This window comes from Pelodiscus sinensis, chromosome 3 (assembly GCF_049634645.1).
Source record: "Pelodiscus sinensis isolate JC-2024 chromosome 3, ASM4963464v1, whole genome shotgun sequence".
Lineage (NCBI taxonomy): Eukaryota > Metazoa > Chordata > Testudines > Trionychidae > Pelodiscus > Pelodiscus sinensis.
The window spans coordinates 134,514,160-134,533,100 of record NC_134713.1 but is presented as its reverse complement, the minus strand read 5'-3'; the positions used below and the strand labels follow the sequence as shown (position 1 = coordinate 134,533,100).

Sequence of the window (18,941 nt, the reverse complement as noted above, 5' to 3'; positions counted from 1 at the left end):
TGACTGACATCCGATAAGCATTTGCTTAGCGGATAGTCGACTAGTCCTTAACATTCTTAGATTATACTACCTTCTTCCTTCAAATGATTTTTGCAAAGATTTTCAATGGTAACTCAGTTGTATTTATCTTCACTGTTTTGAGACTGGACATTCCAGTCTCTGACCAAAAGGCGTATTGTGTTCCTTTACAGTACGATATATACTGTAAGATCTCCCTTCATACACTGTCCAACATCAAACACACCAATTGTACATAGTAAATTACAGCAATAGTGTGTGGCATTAATGTCCAGGACAATATTTTAAAGACCTTGGACTAGTTCCTCAGCATATATGAAGTGAAGTTGCTTCACTGAAGTCGGGCATTCCCAAAGTGGAGCTCAGTCACTCAAATACAGTTTTACCAAATAGCTCTGAAAAGGGCAAATACCTCACTGTGTTCTCTAGCCAAATTTAAAGCTGTTTATGCAGAGGATTACTACACGTTCTAAGATCATATTCTTGGGAAGCAAAGACATATTCAGGACTGGCAGAAAACTGCTGTTACAATGTTAAGAGTCTGTTTTGATAACGTTTAACAGAGTATAAGCATACATAGATGTGTGTATGTATAAAACAACAGAGTAATCATGTTCAATGTTGCACATACGTAAGGAACTGCAGAGTAATCGTATTTGGGAGAACAAGAGAAATATCAAGTAACTGCAAACATAGAAAAGACCAGTCTGAACTAACACTAAACTTCTACTGTTACAGGGAGAGTGGTAATATGGAAATATGAGACTAACATATTTGTATATGAAAAGATAACAAAACATTATAAATTTGTGTAACAAAAGAACATTGATGCTTTTTCTCTGGTATTGGAAACGACTATGAGATTGTCCTACTGAGCTTTTTCACTTGTAAGTAACTGATCACTGGCTGAGGCCATGACAAATATTTGTTAGACCCATCTGTTGAATAGATAAACCTCAATTCAACACATAGGACAGAAAAGAACTCTGACAAAAATTAGGATTCAGAATCCTGGCCAAAGATAAAAAGCAGAAATTCTGTAACTGCAACTTATTACCTGCCCCAACTTTGACCAAATAATGTTATTTCTATCAACTGCAATTAACTCAGATTTACTTTTAAACAGATATAAGAACACGTTTAAGTATCAGTTACATTACGGCCCCCCACTGATCACAGTAACAAATACAACTGCCCTAACAACATCATTTGCCCTTGGATGTTTTGGCACCATGTCTGGGATACCAGAGCTCGTGTTAATTTCTCATCATCTGTAAAAGTGGTCAGCTACAGTGGATGTTATTTGTAAAATGAATACTCCCTACATAGGTGTTTTTGCTGAGTTCTATGGAACATTCTGTCTTCTCAGATTATACATGTACAATTTATACTGTGTTTACCCAATTAACTATTATAGACTGATACAGTAATTGAACACTGAATCTATATTCCAAAAGAAAGCAATGTATTTTATCATCTCCTAACCCAGTATTTTTTGAAGAATACACATCACTGTGAATAGCCCATTAATTTTGCCATTATACATAACAAGTTACAATCCACCTCAAATTTCACTTCTCACTTTCACTGTAAACACAAAAACTGCATCATATGTCAGTGTATAAGATTCACCAGCAGTTTAAAAATAAACAAGTATAGTCTGAAATGGTTAATGCAAACTAGGTTTTACTCAATTTAAACCAATTACAATATAAGGTTGGATCTAGTTCCCAGAAACATGGTGGATTTAACTCAGCACTATTGTATATAAAGTACATTGTGTTTTTACTTTCTGTTACATACCTCTTCAGCAGCAGTGGCTGTGTATTCAGTTTGCACTGGTCTGGGAATTGAAAGCCCAGCACTTGGTAAAGACACATTAGACAAACGCCTCTTTCTCACTCCACTACAGTTATTTGGGATCTTGAAGGCACATCGCTTATGGTAATTTAATCCACAGCCTAAAAATGTCAGTTTGAAAAAATTATGTGAACAGAATTCCTTCTTTAGCACAAATAATTAAAACATTTTACAATGGCAAGTATAGCATTAATATACACATATACTTTATTTTAGAATGTGTCTATCTGCAAGTCTACTTTTTCCAAGAACTCCTCATAAATGGTAGCAGCTTCCTCTTCTAACTTAAAGCAAGATCGGGGTTTGGTTGTGCCAGAACAAATGGAAACCTGGGGAAAAGGACAGTTTTCCATAAGATACAAAGGGAGGGGCTGCTGTTCGGACGTACATGATTTGAGAATAGCCATAGGGGGCAGCAAGCCCACAGGGGAGAGATATTCTGCAGAGTATCCACTGGGGACAGCCATAACACCAAGGGAGTGGCCAGCATGGCTGGGTTTCTGTCCTCTTGCCTGTCAGCACACTGGGTAAATTCTTGAAGGGGGAGAAGAAAGAGGTATATACGTTGGAGGGTAGGGATATGGCCCAGAGTGACCTAGACAAACTGGAGGATTGGGCCAAAAGAAATCTGATAAAGTTCAACAAGGACAAGTGCAGAGTCCTGTACTTGGGATAGAAGAATCCCAAGCATTGTTACAGACTGGATACCAACTGGCTAAGCAGCAATTCAGCAGAAAAGGACCTGGAGATTACAGTAGATGAGAAGCTGGATATGAGTCAACAGTGTGCTCTTGTAGCCAAGAAGGCTAAGGTGCATTAGGAGTAGGGTTGCCAGATGGTTTAACCAAAAATACCGAACCCCCCCCCCCCAAAAAAAACACACACACACACCCACCCACCCCCAACCGGGGAAAAAATCCTGTTGGGGGTGGGGGGGAAGGACTCCGAGAGTTAAGAAAAAAATTAAAACAGCACGGCCCCTTTCAGTGCCTGCAGTCAGAATAGGGATAGGAACAGAGGAGAAGTTGAGCACTAAGACCCAGGGAAGGCATTGCTTCCCCTTTGTCTTTAGGCTTTTTGCTGGTGGCCATTTTGTTTTCTTGATCAAGCCAGAACGCAGCTTCCCTGAAGAACTAGGTAGGCAGGGGGGCCAGGCCCAGTTGCCCAATGTGTCGTAGGGTTGCCAGGTGTCCAGTATTTTCAGCTCCTGGCAGGGAAAAAAAACCCAGAAAATACCAGACGTTTTAGGTATTACCAGGTATTTTCTGAATTTTTTTGCCAGACAGCAGGCAAAGATACCAGACTGTTCGGGTCAATACCGGATACCTGGCGACCCTAATTAGGAGAAGTATTTCCAGCAGATCTAGAGAAGTTATTATTTCACTTTATTTGGCACTGCTGAGGCCACATCTGGAGTACTGCGTCCCAGTTCTGCCCCCCCCCCCCACTATAAAAAGGACATGGACGCATTGGAAAGGGCTCAGCAGAGGGCAACCAAAATGATTAGGGGGCTGGAGCATATGACCTACGAGGAGGGGCTGAGGGAGTTGGGTTTATGTAGTCTGCAGAAGAGAAAAAATGAGGGGGGATTTGATAGTAGCCTTCAACTTCCTGAAGGGAGGTTCCAAAGAGTATGGAGAGAGTCTGTTCTCAGTACTGGCGGATGGCAGAACAAGGAGCAATGGTCTTAGGTTACAGTGGGGGAAGTCTAGGCTGGATATTAGGAAAAACTATTTCACTAAGAGGGTGGTGAAGCACAGGAATGTATTGCCTAGGGAGATGGTGGAATCTCCATCCCTAGAGGTTTTTAAGTCCCAGCTTGACAAAGCCCAGGCTGAGATGATTTAGTTAGGGTTGGTCTTGCTTTGGGCAGGGGGTTGAACTTGATCTGAGGTATCTTCTAGCCCTATGAGTCTATGAAACCCCTGGCGAACTGGGGTGGGAGGAAGAAAGCAGACACTCGGCAGGCTTGGGGAGAAGACAGCAGACCCCCAGCAGGCTGGAGGGATAGAAAACAGGCCCCTGGTGGACTGAGAGGAATTGAGTCCCTCCTCATCCCCCAATCTTCACTCTAGAATCCCCCTTCAACCCTCACCATCCTGCATACCCCCTCCCCACATCCCCAAGGCCATGCCCTGAAGGACCCTGGCAACGCCAGGTAAGTCTGCTAGTATTTTTATAAAGCAGACAGGATATATAAATCCAGAAATATAGCAGAAAATGTACATATTTAAAATTACTTAACGTAACATAATAGGGAACTCAGTATTTATTTTTTGCCTGATATTTGTTAAAACCTGTAAATGGGATCTCAGATTTTGTCTGGCTACTGATCTTCCTCATTTATTTTTCCATAGGCAGGCTCCCATATCTAAGCGGAGGCCACGGGAGTGAAGAGGAAGCCTTAGGCAGAAAGTGGTGTGTTTCTAATACCTTGATACCAACATACTGACAACCAGCTGCCACACTTTCCACAATCCAACTGGGCAAAGGTCATATGGAAAGGGGTTTCCCTTTGGGATTCTCTCCATTAACTATTAGAAAGGCTGATGCAAGGAAGTCAAACACAATACTAACTGAGCCTCTCAAAACCTCCATGAGTTTAGTATTGTTCCTTTTTTACAGGTGGGAAACATGAAGAGGGAAATTAAGAGTCTCGCCCAAGGTCATATACATTTGTGTGTTGGAACCATGAACAGAACTCAGGTTTCCCGATATACAGTCAAAGCTCCATCTGAACTATGCTCCTTTCCAAATGCTGAATTCATCACTGACCAACAAATTAACTATAATTAAGATCCAGATCCTGTCATCATACTTTTCCTGTGACTTTCCGTAAAAACAAAAGCTAGAACATCACGATTCACCTGTCAGTTTGTAACGCATAACTTACCTTCACATTTTAATCCTTGTCGTACCAAACCCCAAAGCATCTCCCCACAATAGTCACAAAATGTAGGGGCCTTGTAAGAATGCACATAAAGTGCATGAGGACGAATCTGGAAATCTTCAACGGTAGCCAAAGCTTTAAAAAAATGCAGTAAATTATATATTTATGACTGTAAGAATAAGTATTTATTAAAATAGTACATTGTTTTAAAACAGCAGTTGCAAAGAACACCATCCAACTGTTTAATAAAAAAATTATGTTCCAAAATTCAGTACATTTGGAGGATTTCTCATATACACTCATGCGCACACACAGATTTTAGCCAAACTTTTTAAAAATATCTTTAAGATAACAGAACCGTGAGTAATTAACAGTAAGTGTTACTGAAGAATATTTAGTGTTGACAAATCTGGTTGATGTAGGTGTTATGGAGCTACAAAACTAATGAATGAAGAAAACCCAGCAAATTAAGTATAATTTAATTTTACTAAAACATTTGATACGATGCTTCACAAAACATTATTTAAAAGATCACTGAAATATCTTAGAACAGTATTAAGTGAATAGCAAACTGGCAGGAATGTAATCAAAGGGACAACACTAAACTAGGCTAGCAAGATGACAACTCAAATTTTGCTTTCTTCTGAAGGACTCTGTCAACAAGAGACAAGGAAGAAAACTGGGTTACCATGTTGCACTTTCAGACATGAGAGAATGCTTCACTGTGCTATGACACATGATTCAAGTAAACTGCCTTCCCAGTTTTGCTTGAGCCAAGTCAAGAAGAAGTCTGACCAATGCAATTCCTATTTCCTTGGCTGGATCAAACTCCTGTCTCAGAATCAAGTCATGAAATCCCTCTCAGTTCCCAAAGTGGCATTCTGGGCTTCAGTTATCATAACCCTGCTTTCTCCTCCTGCTTGTTTGCAGATATATACCAAAATGCTGATTCTGAAGCATGGAGAGAGGGACATGTTTCAGAACCTGAGCCAAAATGTCTACACTGCTGGTTTTAGTGCTTGAGAGTATCCCCTGCAGGCCATAAATCTGTACCTGGGTGGACATACTGTTAGGTTTCTATTTCCAACTTTACCGACATCAACCAACAGTCCATGAATGTCTCTCCACTATCAGATCCACAGAGCCCAACACTTCAAAGACTTTGAAAAATGCAACGAGTTCTTTAATAATCACCACCTTTGTTTTCTCTACTATCTACATACAAAATGGTTCACTCAAGCAGCACAATGTCTCATAAGCCACATCCTGACAGATAATGATTCAGAACACTCATTTATATTAGCAATCTTTTTAGCTGTAATACACCACTGAGATGGAAGATGTAAAATAGAAAGGGTGCACGGGGAGGGAGGGAGGGAGAGGGAGAGGGAAAGGGAGAGGGAGACACACACACACACACACACACACACACACACACACACACACACACACACACACACACACACACACACACACACACACACACAACATGTTTGGTGGGGAAAAGAGGAGGAGGAAAGGAACTTCACCTGAGTTCTGTCTCTACCATAGCTTCCACAGTTACACCACTGTTGGAGACTTCAGACTACAAAGTTTGTTAGTGCAAATTCAGTCACAAGGAAGACAAATTCATTGACATCACAAATATTACTACAGGGAGCACTCTAAATTTCTTAGGAAATCTTCTACAAAAATACTGGCCAGGCCAAAGCCTGATTAGCCAACTAACTTCAAGAATACAGTCCATGGTTATATTGTTGCAGACAGTGTACTATAATACTGTGATGTTTTATTCAATAATAAGAATGGTTTCACAGAAATAACAAAGGACCTACCAGAGAGCACCACCTCAACAAGATCGCCTTCATGTATCTCTTCTGCTGATGTAATCCTCTGCAAAATATTTTCCGAGTTCAGATCATGGCGAAAGAGGAGAATTTTGTCATACATGCCAAAAAAGCCACACTCTGGGAACTGCAACAAAAAAACCCTCTAAATTAGTACATGCCATAGTTTGCTAATTCCATAAACCGAATATATTCTATATAACTACAGAATTTTTTTGTGCTGTAAGAGTTCCACTTGAGCACCACTATCTAGTTAATACCTCAGCCCCTGAAAACAACATTACTGACTTGAAATGCAGCACAAAGTAAAAAAGGCAGAATATATACCAAAAACTGCACTATTGCAACAGTAGAAAGAGGCTTTTTAGCCATGTTTTCTGGCAATCATTGATGTTGATGCTCGGGTGATGAATTACGGGTCTGAATTTTGCCAGATGCAGCCAATGACTATAGAACAATTTTGATCCATTTAAAAGAAAAGAAAATATGCAAATTCAACATAAAATCTAAAAAAGTCAAGCTTTGCTTTTTGAGTTCTACATTACCATCAGTAATCCTGATTCAGCAAAGGTAATATTCAAGTATGTACTGCTGTCAACATTTAGTTTCAGGTAAAAGATTAACTAGGACCAGGTCTACACTATAAAAGCGGACATCGAAGCAAGATATGCAACTCCAGCCATGTCAATTACGTAGCTGGTCTCGACTTACATTGTTTCACATTTCCCCACCATCCACACAGTGGGAGGTTGATGGGAGCAAACACTCCCATTGGCTTCCCTTACTCATCGCACAAGCAGGAGTACCAGCAACTGGCAGGAGTACCCTCTGAGTTTGATTTAACAAGCCTTAACTAGACTTACTAAAAATCAAACTCCGGAAGATTGATCACAGAAGATCGCCACAGCCGTTTAGTGTAGACATGGTCTAGAACTTAATTAACACTTCTGTTGCTATATGAGCCAGAGAACAATCCAACTCAATGCCCTACAACTCTCTAGTTTCACTGGCATAACAAAAGTAAAATCTTATACTTGTCAAATTCAGCAGATATGACAAATATAGACATGGCACAAATATGCTTAAAACATTGGCATTTTTTGGACTGCACCTTACTGGATTCTGATTGTTCTCATTTTCCAAGATGTACTGTTGCTAGTTTTTGGCAGTAGGAAAGCGAAGTTACTCACCTTCAGTACAGTAACTGTCATTCTTCGAGGTGGTGTCCCCGCGGGTGCTCCACTATGGGTGCTGGGCTTGCCCCGGCGCCGCAGACAGAAGCTGGTGATGAGCAGTGTTCGGCCGGACCGCGCATGTGCCGCGGGCTCGCGGCTTTCGTGCTCTTTTCTATCTCACGCGGTCCGGCCCCCCACCAATTCCTTGAGACCGCTTCAGAGTCTGGAAGAGACAAGAGCAGAGAGAGAGAGGACTCCGAAGCCGGGAGGAGGGCGGGTAGTGGAGCACCTGCGGGGACACCATCTCGAAGAACGACAGTTACTGCACCGAAGGTGCGTAACTCCACTTTCTTCTTCAGGGATGTCCCCGCGGGTGCTCCACTATGGGTGACTGCGTAGCAGTAGTCGCTAGAATGGAAGGAGGGCAAGGAGTCCCTATTTATCCGCTGTGGAGAGCACCGCAGTCGCCACTGCCCCATCTGAACGAGTGATTAGAGAAATAGAATAGTGTTTGGTGAAGGTCTCGTGTGAGGACCAGGTCACCGTCCTGCAGATGTCCTTCAGATATACCCCTCTATGAAACTCTATATATGTGGCCATGACTGTAGTGGAGTGGGCGCGTGGTTGGGATGGAAGGGGTAAGCCTTTTTCTGCGTTAGATTGCATTATGCATGAGGTTACAAGACTGGAAATCCTCTGGTAAGACAGGCTTTGACCCTTTGACCTGTGTGCCAGGGAGACGAATAAGTGGTCCGTATGCCTGAAAGGTTTAGTGCAATCTATGTAGAATGCTAAGGCCCCGCGGGTGTCCAAGGAGTGTAGGGCCGCTTCTCGTGGTGAGGCATGGGGCTTCGGGAAAAAGGTTGGCAGGATCACTGGTTCGTTGACATAGAAATGTGAGATGATTATGGGTATGAATCTTGAGTGTAGTCTCAAGACGACTCCATCCTTACAGAAAACTGTATATGGTGGCGTGGCCATCATGGTGGAAAGCTCGCTCACTCTGCGTGCCGATATTATGGCAAGCAGGAAAACAGTTTTCAAAGTGAGGAAATGCAAGGATACAGTCGCCAGAGGCTCGAACGGTGGCCTCATTAGGGCGTCGAGGACTACATCCAGGCTCCACACCAGTGGGACTGGGTCGTACGGTGGGGACATGTTGGTAAGCCCCTTGACAAATCTCTTAGTACTATGATGGGCGAAGACAGAAATGCTATCTATCGGTGATTCGAATGCTGAAATTGCTACGAAGTGCACCCTGATGGAGGCTAACGCGAGGCCTGTGTTCTTTAGGTTCGACGCGTAGTCCAGGACGGAGGGGATCAACGGACATGTCGGATCGTGGTGGTTCGAGGTACAGCAGGAGTAGAATCTGCGCCACTTGTGAAGTTAAGTTTTTCTCGTGGTTTTTCTCATGTGTACTAGGACGTGTTGGACTGGAACGGAGCAGAGGGATTCGAATGGAGTCAGCCAGTTAGGAACCATGCTGTTAGGTTTGTATCTGGGGGTGTTTCAGGCGTCCCCGGTCTTGTGTGAGGAGATTGTGGAGAGGCAGAAGGCACATTGGTGTCCGCGCGGAGAGACGGTGGAGGAAGGGAAACCAGTGGTGGCGAGGCCAGCCTGGGGCTATGAGGATTAGCGTTGCCCTGTCCGCCTTCAGCTTCTGAAGGACTCTGGGGATCAGAGGTATGGGGGGAAATGCATAGAGGAGGGGTCCGCGCCAAGTCGTAAGGAAGGTGTCCCCCAGGGATGTGCGGCTTAGGCCCGCCCTAGTGCAGTACTTGCGGCATTTTGTATTGGCAGGAGTTGCAAAGAGGTCCACTTGGGGAATACCCCAACGTTGGAAGATCTCGCGTAGGACGCCATCGTGCATTTCCCATTCGTGCTTCACAACAAAGTGTCTGCTCAGGAAACCTGCCGTCACGTTTGTGGTGCCAGGTAAGTAGGATGCCGTAGGTGTTATTCCGTGGCAAATGCACCAGTTCCAAAAGCAGATGGCTTCCGTGCACAGGGAACAGGAGCGAGCGCCTCCTTGGTGATTCACGTAATACATGGCTGTGATGTTGTCCGTGAGTATCCTCACCATGGTGTTTCGAATGTAGATGAGGAAGGATTTGCATGCGTTGAAAATGGTGCGTAGCTCTAGAAGGTTTATGTACAGCCGTGCTTCTTGTGAGGACCATTGGCCTTGGACTGAGAGGGAGCCCATGTGAGCCCCCCATCCTAGTAGGAAGGCATCCGTTGTGATTTGGTGGAGTGGCTCCTGCCGATGGAAAGGTATACCTGACAGTAGGTTTGTGTGGCTGGTCCACCAGAGGAGTGATTGGAGAATGCCAGGTGGCGGCGTTACCAGCCTGTGGAGATTGTATCTGGTGTGGTCGTATACGAGAGTCAGCCAGTACTGAAGGGCGCACAGATGTAGTCTGGCGTATTTCACCACGTATGTTGTGGTGGCCATATGACCCATCAGTCTGAGTCATGTACTGAGTGGAACAGTAGGGCTGACGGTGATGGTGTGAATGAGGTCTTGGATGGCTTGAAACCTCTGTAAGAGTAGGAACGCTCTGCTGGCAAGTGAGTCCAGGCGGGCCCCAATGAACTCGATGTTCTGAGTGGGACACAAAACGGACTTTTACTCATTGAGGAGGAGTCCGAGCGATTGAAAGACTTGCCTCATGAGCTGAACCATCTGGGAGACCTCGTGTGCAGAAGGGCCCTTGAGTAGGCAATCGTCCAGGTAAGGGAAGATGAGTACCCCTTGGCGTCGAAGGAAGGCAGTGACCACGGATAGAACCTTTGAAAACACCCTGGGGGCTGATGATAGCTCGAAGGGGAGGACCTTGTATTGAAAGTGGTCCTTTGCCAGGGCAAAGCGCAAGAACCTCCTGTGAGCTGGATGGATAGGAACGTGGAAATAGGCACCCTGGAGATCGAGGGTGGCAAACCAGTCCTGTGGATCTAATGCAGGGATTATGGCAGCTAAAGTCATCATTTTGAATCGTTGTTTCTTGAGATATTTGTTCCAACGGTGGAGATCTAGGATGGGGTGCCAACCTCCGGACCTCTTCTGGGTGAGGAAATAATGTGAGTAAAAGCCCCTGTTTCTGAAATCCTTTGGGACTGGCTCTATGGCACCCAGAGAGAGAAGGCGGTTGACTTCTAGACGGAGGAGGGTCTCGTGAGAGGGGTCCCTGAAGAGGGACGTGGTGTGAGGGGTGGTTGGTGTGATGGCTATGAAAGGGATAGGGTAGCCAGATTGAACAATCTCAAGGACCCACCTGTCCGTAGTGATTTTTGCCCATTGATGTAGAAAGGGCAAAAGAGCTAGGTCGTACAATTCGTGATGCTGCCTGTGACTGTCTGCTTGCCCCCGACCAATGCATCAAACCTGTTGCTTGTTGTTGGGAGGCATGTTCGTCCTGCTGTTTGGGTTTCGGCGTCGCTGAGGCATCTGGCGAGAGCGTTGGCTGTCAAAGGGCCTCTGTTGCTGCTGCCACTGATGTCTGATGTAGGAGTAGTCATATCTGCGCTGGTATGGTGAGTACTGGCGTCTCTTAAAGGGGAGAAGTGTACATCCCCAGAGTTCGCAAGGTTGTTCGGGAGTCTTTAGAAGAGTGTAAGATTGAGTCTGTGGTTTTTGCAAAGAGTTTATTCTTGTCGAAGAGTAAGTCCTCAACTTTGGCCTGTAGTTCCTTCGGAACTCCCGCCGCTTGAAGGAAAGAAGCTCTGTGCATAACAATGGCAGTAGCAGCAGAGCGAGCAGCAGTGTCAGCGACGTCCATGGATATTTGAAGGGACGTTCTTGCTGATATTTAGCCCTCCTGGATTACTGACCTCAGGATCGATTTTTTAGAACCAGGGAGATGATCCATGAGGGGGGTGAGGTGTGAAAAGGTGTGGTTGGAGAGATACGCCGAGTAATTGGTGATTCTGAGGAGTAGCGTGGCAGAAGTGTAGACCTTCCTGCCCAGGAGGTCAAGTCTTTTTACGTCCTTATCGGAGCCCTGTTGTTTGAGGTGTGAGGCTTTAGCCCTCTGTTGAGCTGCATCGACTACTAGGGAGTTAGGTTGTGAATGGGCAAAGAGGAATTCCATGCCCTTCGGTGGTACGAAATATTTCCTGTCGGCCCGTTTGTTGGTCGGAAGAGCCGACACTGGAGCATGCCACACTTCGTCAAGAGAAATGGCCAAGAGTGACCTATGCTGCGGTTGGAGATTCCTGAAAAGCTTGTGTTGCTTGTCCTTGAGTTCCTGCAGCGGGATCTCGTGTGACAGCCACCCGCATAAACAACTCTTAGAACTGACGGAGGTCATCTGGTGAAGAGCTGTCGCCCGGTGTGACTGCTTCATCTGGCAGGGACGAGTCTGGGATGGAAGACCTCGGTAGGTGGTCCCCAAAGGCAGTGTGATTCATCTCTGATGGAGGATGAGGTGGTGATGCTGAATGGTGCGGCGGGGTAAGAGGAGATGGAGTTGGAGAGCGTCTGCGTGGTACATAACCGTAAGCTGAACGTGATCGATAAGAACAGCCGCTGCGGAAGTCTCGAGTGTGGCGGTCGACGTGATGACCTTTGTCATGTCGCAGTGAGCAGTCGTGGTGATAGTTGGAATGGGCATAATATCGGTATCGGAACAGAGAACAGGGTGAACAGGAACGGATGTCTGAGGCCCTGGAAGAAGCAGGAGACAGAGAGGGCTGCCTATAGTGGTGTCTGCAGTGGGAAGGTGCAGCAGCCAGGAATGGTGAAGGCAACCTGGAGGAGGAATGGGGGACCCATGCCAATGGCTATTGCGGCGTGGAGAATGAGGCACCAGAAGAGGCGAGGACGGTGCCGGCGAGAAGGCGGAAATGTGAAGAGCTCCAACGCGGGGAGATCAAAGGAGCAGGACCCGGAGCTCCTGATCTGCCGGCGTTTGCTGCAGAGACAGCCGGCGAGGTGTTAATCGGTGCCGGGGGCTCAGAGGCAGCCGCAGCAGCCGGTGCTGTGCTGGCAGGGAAGCAGGTTGGCGCTGCACAGTCCGGCACCGCACGGAGGCTTGGGAGAAGAATTGCTGTGGTTTCTATTTCCAGAAACAATTTCCTTTCTTATGCCAGCACTTCCTCAACAACGCAGGTGTGACCATCTTTATTTTACTTTACACACCATTCATGGTTAGTTTGGATGACCATTGTGTAAAATACTCAGGAGCCAGCAGGCTTCCAGAATGTACATGAAGAGAAGCAGCTCTTGTTCCATGCCTATGGATATCACACACGAGGAAGAAAAGACAGGACAGCTTGGTGGATACTGTGGCACATTCAACCAGTGTTTGTAGATAAAGACTATCCATCCCATGTTTCCAGTCATAGTGAAGCTGATTGTATGTGCTGATGGAGAAGCAGCAGTCAATTTATTTTTCCTGCCTAGTACAGTGTCATGTGTTCCACATATAAGCTTGTTATTCTTTTCTTCAGTTGTATTCTGGAAAGAGGTTGTGACAGCATAACTATATTCTCAGAAGCAGAGAATTGTAAACCATCAAACATGAGCTGATAGCAAACAAAATTTAATCGCTATCATGAAGTACAGGTTGCACATCCAAAAACCAGCACTCTCTGGTCCTGGATACTTCTGGAGCAAAGAGTCTGGGAGCCTAAGGGCAGATGGGCCAGCCAGGCTGGGCATCAGCGTCGGCAGCCCAGCTGGAATGCGGGGCTGGAGACCCGTGGCAGCGCAGGGTCAGAGTCCCCCCAGCCACCCGCAGGAGCGCGGGGCTGGTGCTGAAGCCCCGCAGCTTCCCTCAGCAGCACAAGAATGGGGGCTGCGCAGGGCTGGGGTGAGAGCCCCGCAGCTTCCCCCAGCTGCACGGGGCCGGGGCTGGAAGTGGACCCGCACAGCTTCCTGTGACTTCCCCTGGCTGTATGGGGCTGGGACTGTCCAAGGTGGGAGCTGGAGCCCCACGGTTTCCCCCAGCTATGCCAGAGCCTGAGCCACCGCCACCCAGGGAGTCAGGGAGCCAGCAGTAGCTAGGCAAGTGGCCCAGTCAGGTAGGGAGGAGGGCGACGCAGGTTTGCCTGCTGGGACAGCCTGCCAGCAACTGATGATGGGCTTGGGGGCTGGTGGCAGGAGCCCCCCCCCCCCCCCCGGTCTGGCAAATTCTCTTGTTTGGGACTAGTCAGGTCCCAAAAATGTCGGACCAGGGAGGTCTAATGAGTACTACCTACACATCCCAACTTGTTTGCTAAGTAAATGATCTCCAGCACTTATTGCCTGCTTCATCTCTCATCCACAGATGAATCTTGGTAACGGGCATTTGTCCATGAATGATGAGAAAATTGTATTTTCCATCAAGCTCCCAAAGGTCTGTGTTGGGAGAGGAGATAAAGAGGGTGGGAATGTCTGTATGACCATGGTCTGTGCCTGAATCATAAGAGGAGATTTTGTAACACACACTGATATGCTGTAGTACTAATATTTCCCATGTTTGGCTGCTCAAACTCCCACTTCTCGCTCACGATCTCAGACTATGTACTAGGGATCAGTAATAGCATGCAAGGTTGTTTTAAGTCACCATTACTCAAAAAGATTAGAATTTTATCATTGGCTTTCTAGACCTGGTTCTTAATGTCTTGGCTGCTGTTCATATCTGGGTGGTTTTTGTTGGCAAGGCCAGATTCTACTGGGTGAGCGCATCTGTACTTTTTCTTTGGCTTTGGAATGTAAGCGTATTTTGGCGTCCAATGTACTTTGGTACTGTTCCAGCTCTCTACAGCTGCCTATGAGGGAAAATAGGACATGGTGTAATGAAGTAAGGAGAAAACATAATTCAAGATTTAAGAGAACTGCATGAAGCAAAGCATATGTAACATGGGCTTAAATTCTGTAAATAAGAGCAATAAACACTAGGGATGTAAAAATTCTTGTTAATCTGTTAACCAGTCAACCACTTGATCAGAATCCCTACCCACTGGGGGGCCAGCAACCCTACCGGAGGGGGGCAACTCCTGCTTCCAACACTCTCCCCCCTACTTGGGAGGGCTGCTCCCAGGTACCAGTTAGGGTGATGATTACTGGGTAACCAGTTAAGCATACACACTCTAATCCCAGGACTGCCTATGTCATCCTTTCAGGAAGCTGCTATCAACCATATCAGTGATAAATTCTTCCTTGTCAATGAAGCAATGTTATAACATCACATGTAGACATCTCAAAGTTCAGTTACCAATAGTGGGGTCTTATAGATACAATGTTTTAATACCCTTCATCTATTACTAGTGTCCTTATAAATCACAGCCAGCAGAGAATTTGCTGATTCCTTGAGAGGAATGTCTGTTTCTGCTTATTGTGCTCAGCTGAACATTATCATATCTACTACTACTTATCCAACAATCCTTAAAAAGATTATATCCCATTTAGGAGAAAGTCCCATGTGGTATACATTTCATATACCTATATTGTATGAATGTGCGTGCAGGCACACTCCTACCTATATGTACACACACAGAGAAAAAGGTGATATTCGTGTGACATATTACATAAACCAACTATTTAACCTGCACTCATCTTCTGAGTGTCAAACAGCATCCATTGAAAACAAAATACAACCACATGCCAAAAGTATGTTTCCATCTTTTCTCTCAAATTCTACTGGCTTGATGCCCGGGATGTAGAATGTTCAGTTACAGAGCAGTAACCAATTTGAAGTTGGCTATCTTACAGAATATCAGTGCAGAAATGGAAGCTTTTGTGCTATTAGAAAGAAAAGGATTCACCCATCCAAAGGTATTATATTTCCACATTTAGCCATACCAGAACTCTAGATATCAGATCTCATTATCATGGCTTTGTGTACAGAAGTGTCATTTTAGGCTACTTAAAGTTTCTGACATGTATGTATAATTAATTTCTCTCTCAGAAATGTGGTCTGTTGAAATCATTATGCTAACAATCTACCTTTATAGGCAAATGGGTTACAAACCATAGCTTAAATAAGGCTCTCAAGCACAATAAAACAGCTTTTCTTTACCAGGTATGGCATGTAAGGGATACATGATGATTTAATATGGCATTCAGGTTTTATTAGTACTCATTTGGGATGTCGGGACAATTTCCACCCTCATTATTCAAGAGTTTCTAATAGCTGCACTGTTCATGATAAAACTTTTTCTCTATACTGTACCATGTTTTATATGGTATTTTATGGCAATACATTTTAGCATTTTGTACAAGCCCCTATCACCATAATTATAGTTAGATTGCACAGCAAAGATCCAGGTTCCTTTTATAAAGTATTAGACTTTTGGGTTATAAGCAACTTTGCTAAGCATAGGACTCTAATTTGGGGGGAAAGGAATGTGCCTATAAACATTATTTTGATTATGGTAGAAAAAACTTTACCAAAGAAGATATTGCAGCTTGACCTCAATGTGGTCAATCTCTAAATTAATCCTCGCTACTAAAACTCAATTCCATAGCCAGAGCCTGAGAATGCCTTTTCTCTGGCTTTCAATATATTTAATACAATAACCATCAATGTTTCAATTGAAGGAATCGGGTTTGCCCTCATCTTTGGTGGAACTCACCCCTTCTCTGGCTGTTACTAACCGATTTCTACCAGATGACTTAGTTCAATCTGTTACTTTCTTAAAGGCAAATATTTACTTTTGTGCCTGGGCTATATGCCAACTATATTAAATGTTTTATATCTTTGTGAGGGCAGATCTCAAAACCTTTGATAAAGACTATTAACTCATTCAAAATTACTCATTTTGTGGCATACTTAAAAACACTGCCTGTGTTACTTGTATAATCAGCCTACCCGAGATATTTTAGCTAATATAAATAAAGCATTGATCATAGGAATCCTAAGACCCCTATAGTTTTTTAACAGCTACAGCATATTACCTTCAACATGAACAGCCCTTACCCGTCCACCAGACTCCTTCAAGTTTTTATGACACTGGGAAAAGCCAGTCTAGAAATATCATTTATGGGTAGAGGAAGCCCACAAGGGTTGCCAGCTCTGCTTCCAGGGAGGTGGCTTTGCTGCCTCAGTGAAGTCTTCCCTCAATCGGAGCAGAGCTGGATGGGCAAAGGCTGCCCACTCAGCTCCTGGGGAGGAGGCTTCACTACAACAGCAAAGCCACCACCTCCCTGCGAGCTGAGCTGGCAGGGGCTGGTAGCCCTACTCCCAGGGAGGCTTTGCTCAGGCTCTGCAGCATAAAGCTCTGGAGGAAGCAGCAAGGGGACAAGCAGCTCCATTGTAGCCAGCTCCTCATGCATGCCGACTCCAGCTTGGTCCCTCCTGCAAGGGTGGAGGGGGAAGGGGGCAGGAGCAGGGAACTGATTTCATGGGCATCAGCTCCCACCTCCTCTCCCCTTGTTGTCTCTAATACAGGGTTAGAAAGCAGGGGTGCATGTAGCTGTTAGGATTAACCGATTAGCCCAGGCTCATCGTTTAATCATGTAAATAAACAAACACTAACATCACTATTATCAATTCTGAACCAGTCATTCAAGAAATCAAGGCCTTGTCCACATTAAAGTGATCAATCACCTGTGTTTCTGTTGATGAAAATAAAAGTGAGTACATCTACATTTGCCTACTTCAACTGGTGTAAGGTATACAGTTGTGTCAATGCTAGGGTTGCCTCACACAGAGCTGTCATTTTTGACAACTACTGAAAAGTAACCATCATCTCAGCTGGCCAGCCACTTTAAGACATTAGCTGAGAGCTTCCTTCCTGTGTGCCACTCACCATTCCTTCAGCATATTTACTAACTCCCAGAATTAGACATAGTCCCCTCAGCCACCCTCATCCATATTAACTCTTCTACTCCACCCTTTGGTCATCACACAGCAGCTCACAGATCATCATCTAGCAATCCTGGAAATCCAGTTAAGACCGCATATACTGCCACCTCCTCATGATCCATCACTGTATCTTTCCCCCACCTCTAGCTCTGGAATTCCTCATCTAGAGAACTACTGCTTATTTGCCAGCTGTGAGCCCTGCTATGATGAACCACAGGTGTTTTGTCAACATATCTGCAACAGGCTGCTCTTCTAGAGAAGGAGTGGAGCTGGCAGCTTAGTTCCTCACAGACCTTGAGCTGCCCTCCCCCACCTCACCCATTCCTACATTTGTAGGGGCAGTGAGGAGCTCAACTACTAGCTCCACACTTGAGCTGCCCTCTCAGCTAGTAGGCAGTGTGTGAATGGATGACCAAGAGTCTCTGGCAAACAAGCTGAAGTTTTATATTCCAAAGAGTCTTTTAGAAAAGCAGCTTAAAGCTAAACTTAGCATGAACTCTTATTTTCAAATAATGTAACAAAAAATGCCAGAAATTCTGCTGTTGGTAGTACAATAGGAAACCAATCTTTTCCAGTTTACCTTCCAGGCAAATATATCAGACCACTTCTCTAATTTTTTTAGACAGTCACAAGATAAATTTAAAGCAAAACACAAAACATAATTTTTATTTTAGTTGGATTTTCTAGGACTACACAAGTGTTATGTTCCTCTTTCGGGTTCCAAGGAATCTGCCGTGATTCAATGTAGAACCTAATCCCAGTATTACTGAATTTAATGAAAGCAAAAAGAAGCCTGTTCTTAAGTACTGTATAATAGTTCCAGAAGAGCATCCAACAGGACATCATATGCAGGCCCTATCAGAGAGGGGGCCAAGGAGAGAAAAGGGCCTCAAATTTTGACATTTTTCTACCAAGTCATTTCCATTTATTATTCACCTTGCAGTTATAAGAAAGACAACAAAAGAAGCTATATATTCCTGCAAAAAACTGATTTAAAGCACTGTGGGACCTCGGGCCTTTGTCAATTTTTCGGTCCCATCCGAGTTTCCATCTGCGTGACTGGAGTAGCTTCTGTGATTATTGATGCTACATTATGAAATGCTGTTTACAGTCTTTGCACAGTTTAGAGGTTTTGAAAGTTATAATTAATTCCGTTACTGTTAAGTGATTTGGCTTGGTCTGAGGGTGAGTTTAACCTTTAAATTAGATGTTTATCTTTGCATAGGAGATTTTCATATTCCTGGTTTCATAGAATCATTGAATCCTAGAAATGGAAGGGACCTCGAGAGGTCACTGAGTCCAGGCCCCTGCCCTCAGATCAGGGGTTAGCAACCTTTTCAAACCGAAGAGCCAAAAT

The 18,941-nt window shown here is 44.8% G+C and overlaps 1 protein-coding gene across 3 annotated transcripts in view; it reads right to left on the bottom strand.

Moving 5' to 3' along the window:
• Positions 1–18,941, bottom strand: part of PRKD3 (protein kinase D3) — a 107,731-nt gene that overhangs the window by 42,470 nt on the left and 46,320 nt on the right. For all 3 annotated transcript variants that reach the window (XM_075924927.1, XM_075924926.1, XM_075924928.1), the window contains 3 exons: positions 6,604–6,742; positions 4,772–4,903; positions 1,822–1,979 (listed from right to left, as the gene is read on the bottom strand). In XM_075924927.1, coding sequence (XP_075781042.1) covers positions 1,822–1,979; positions 4,772–4,903; positions 6,604–6,742 — 429 coding nt within the window. The remainder of the gene's footprint in view (positions 1–1,821; positions 1,980–4,771; positions 4,904–6,603; positions 6,743–18,941) is intronic.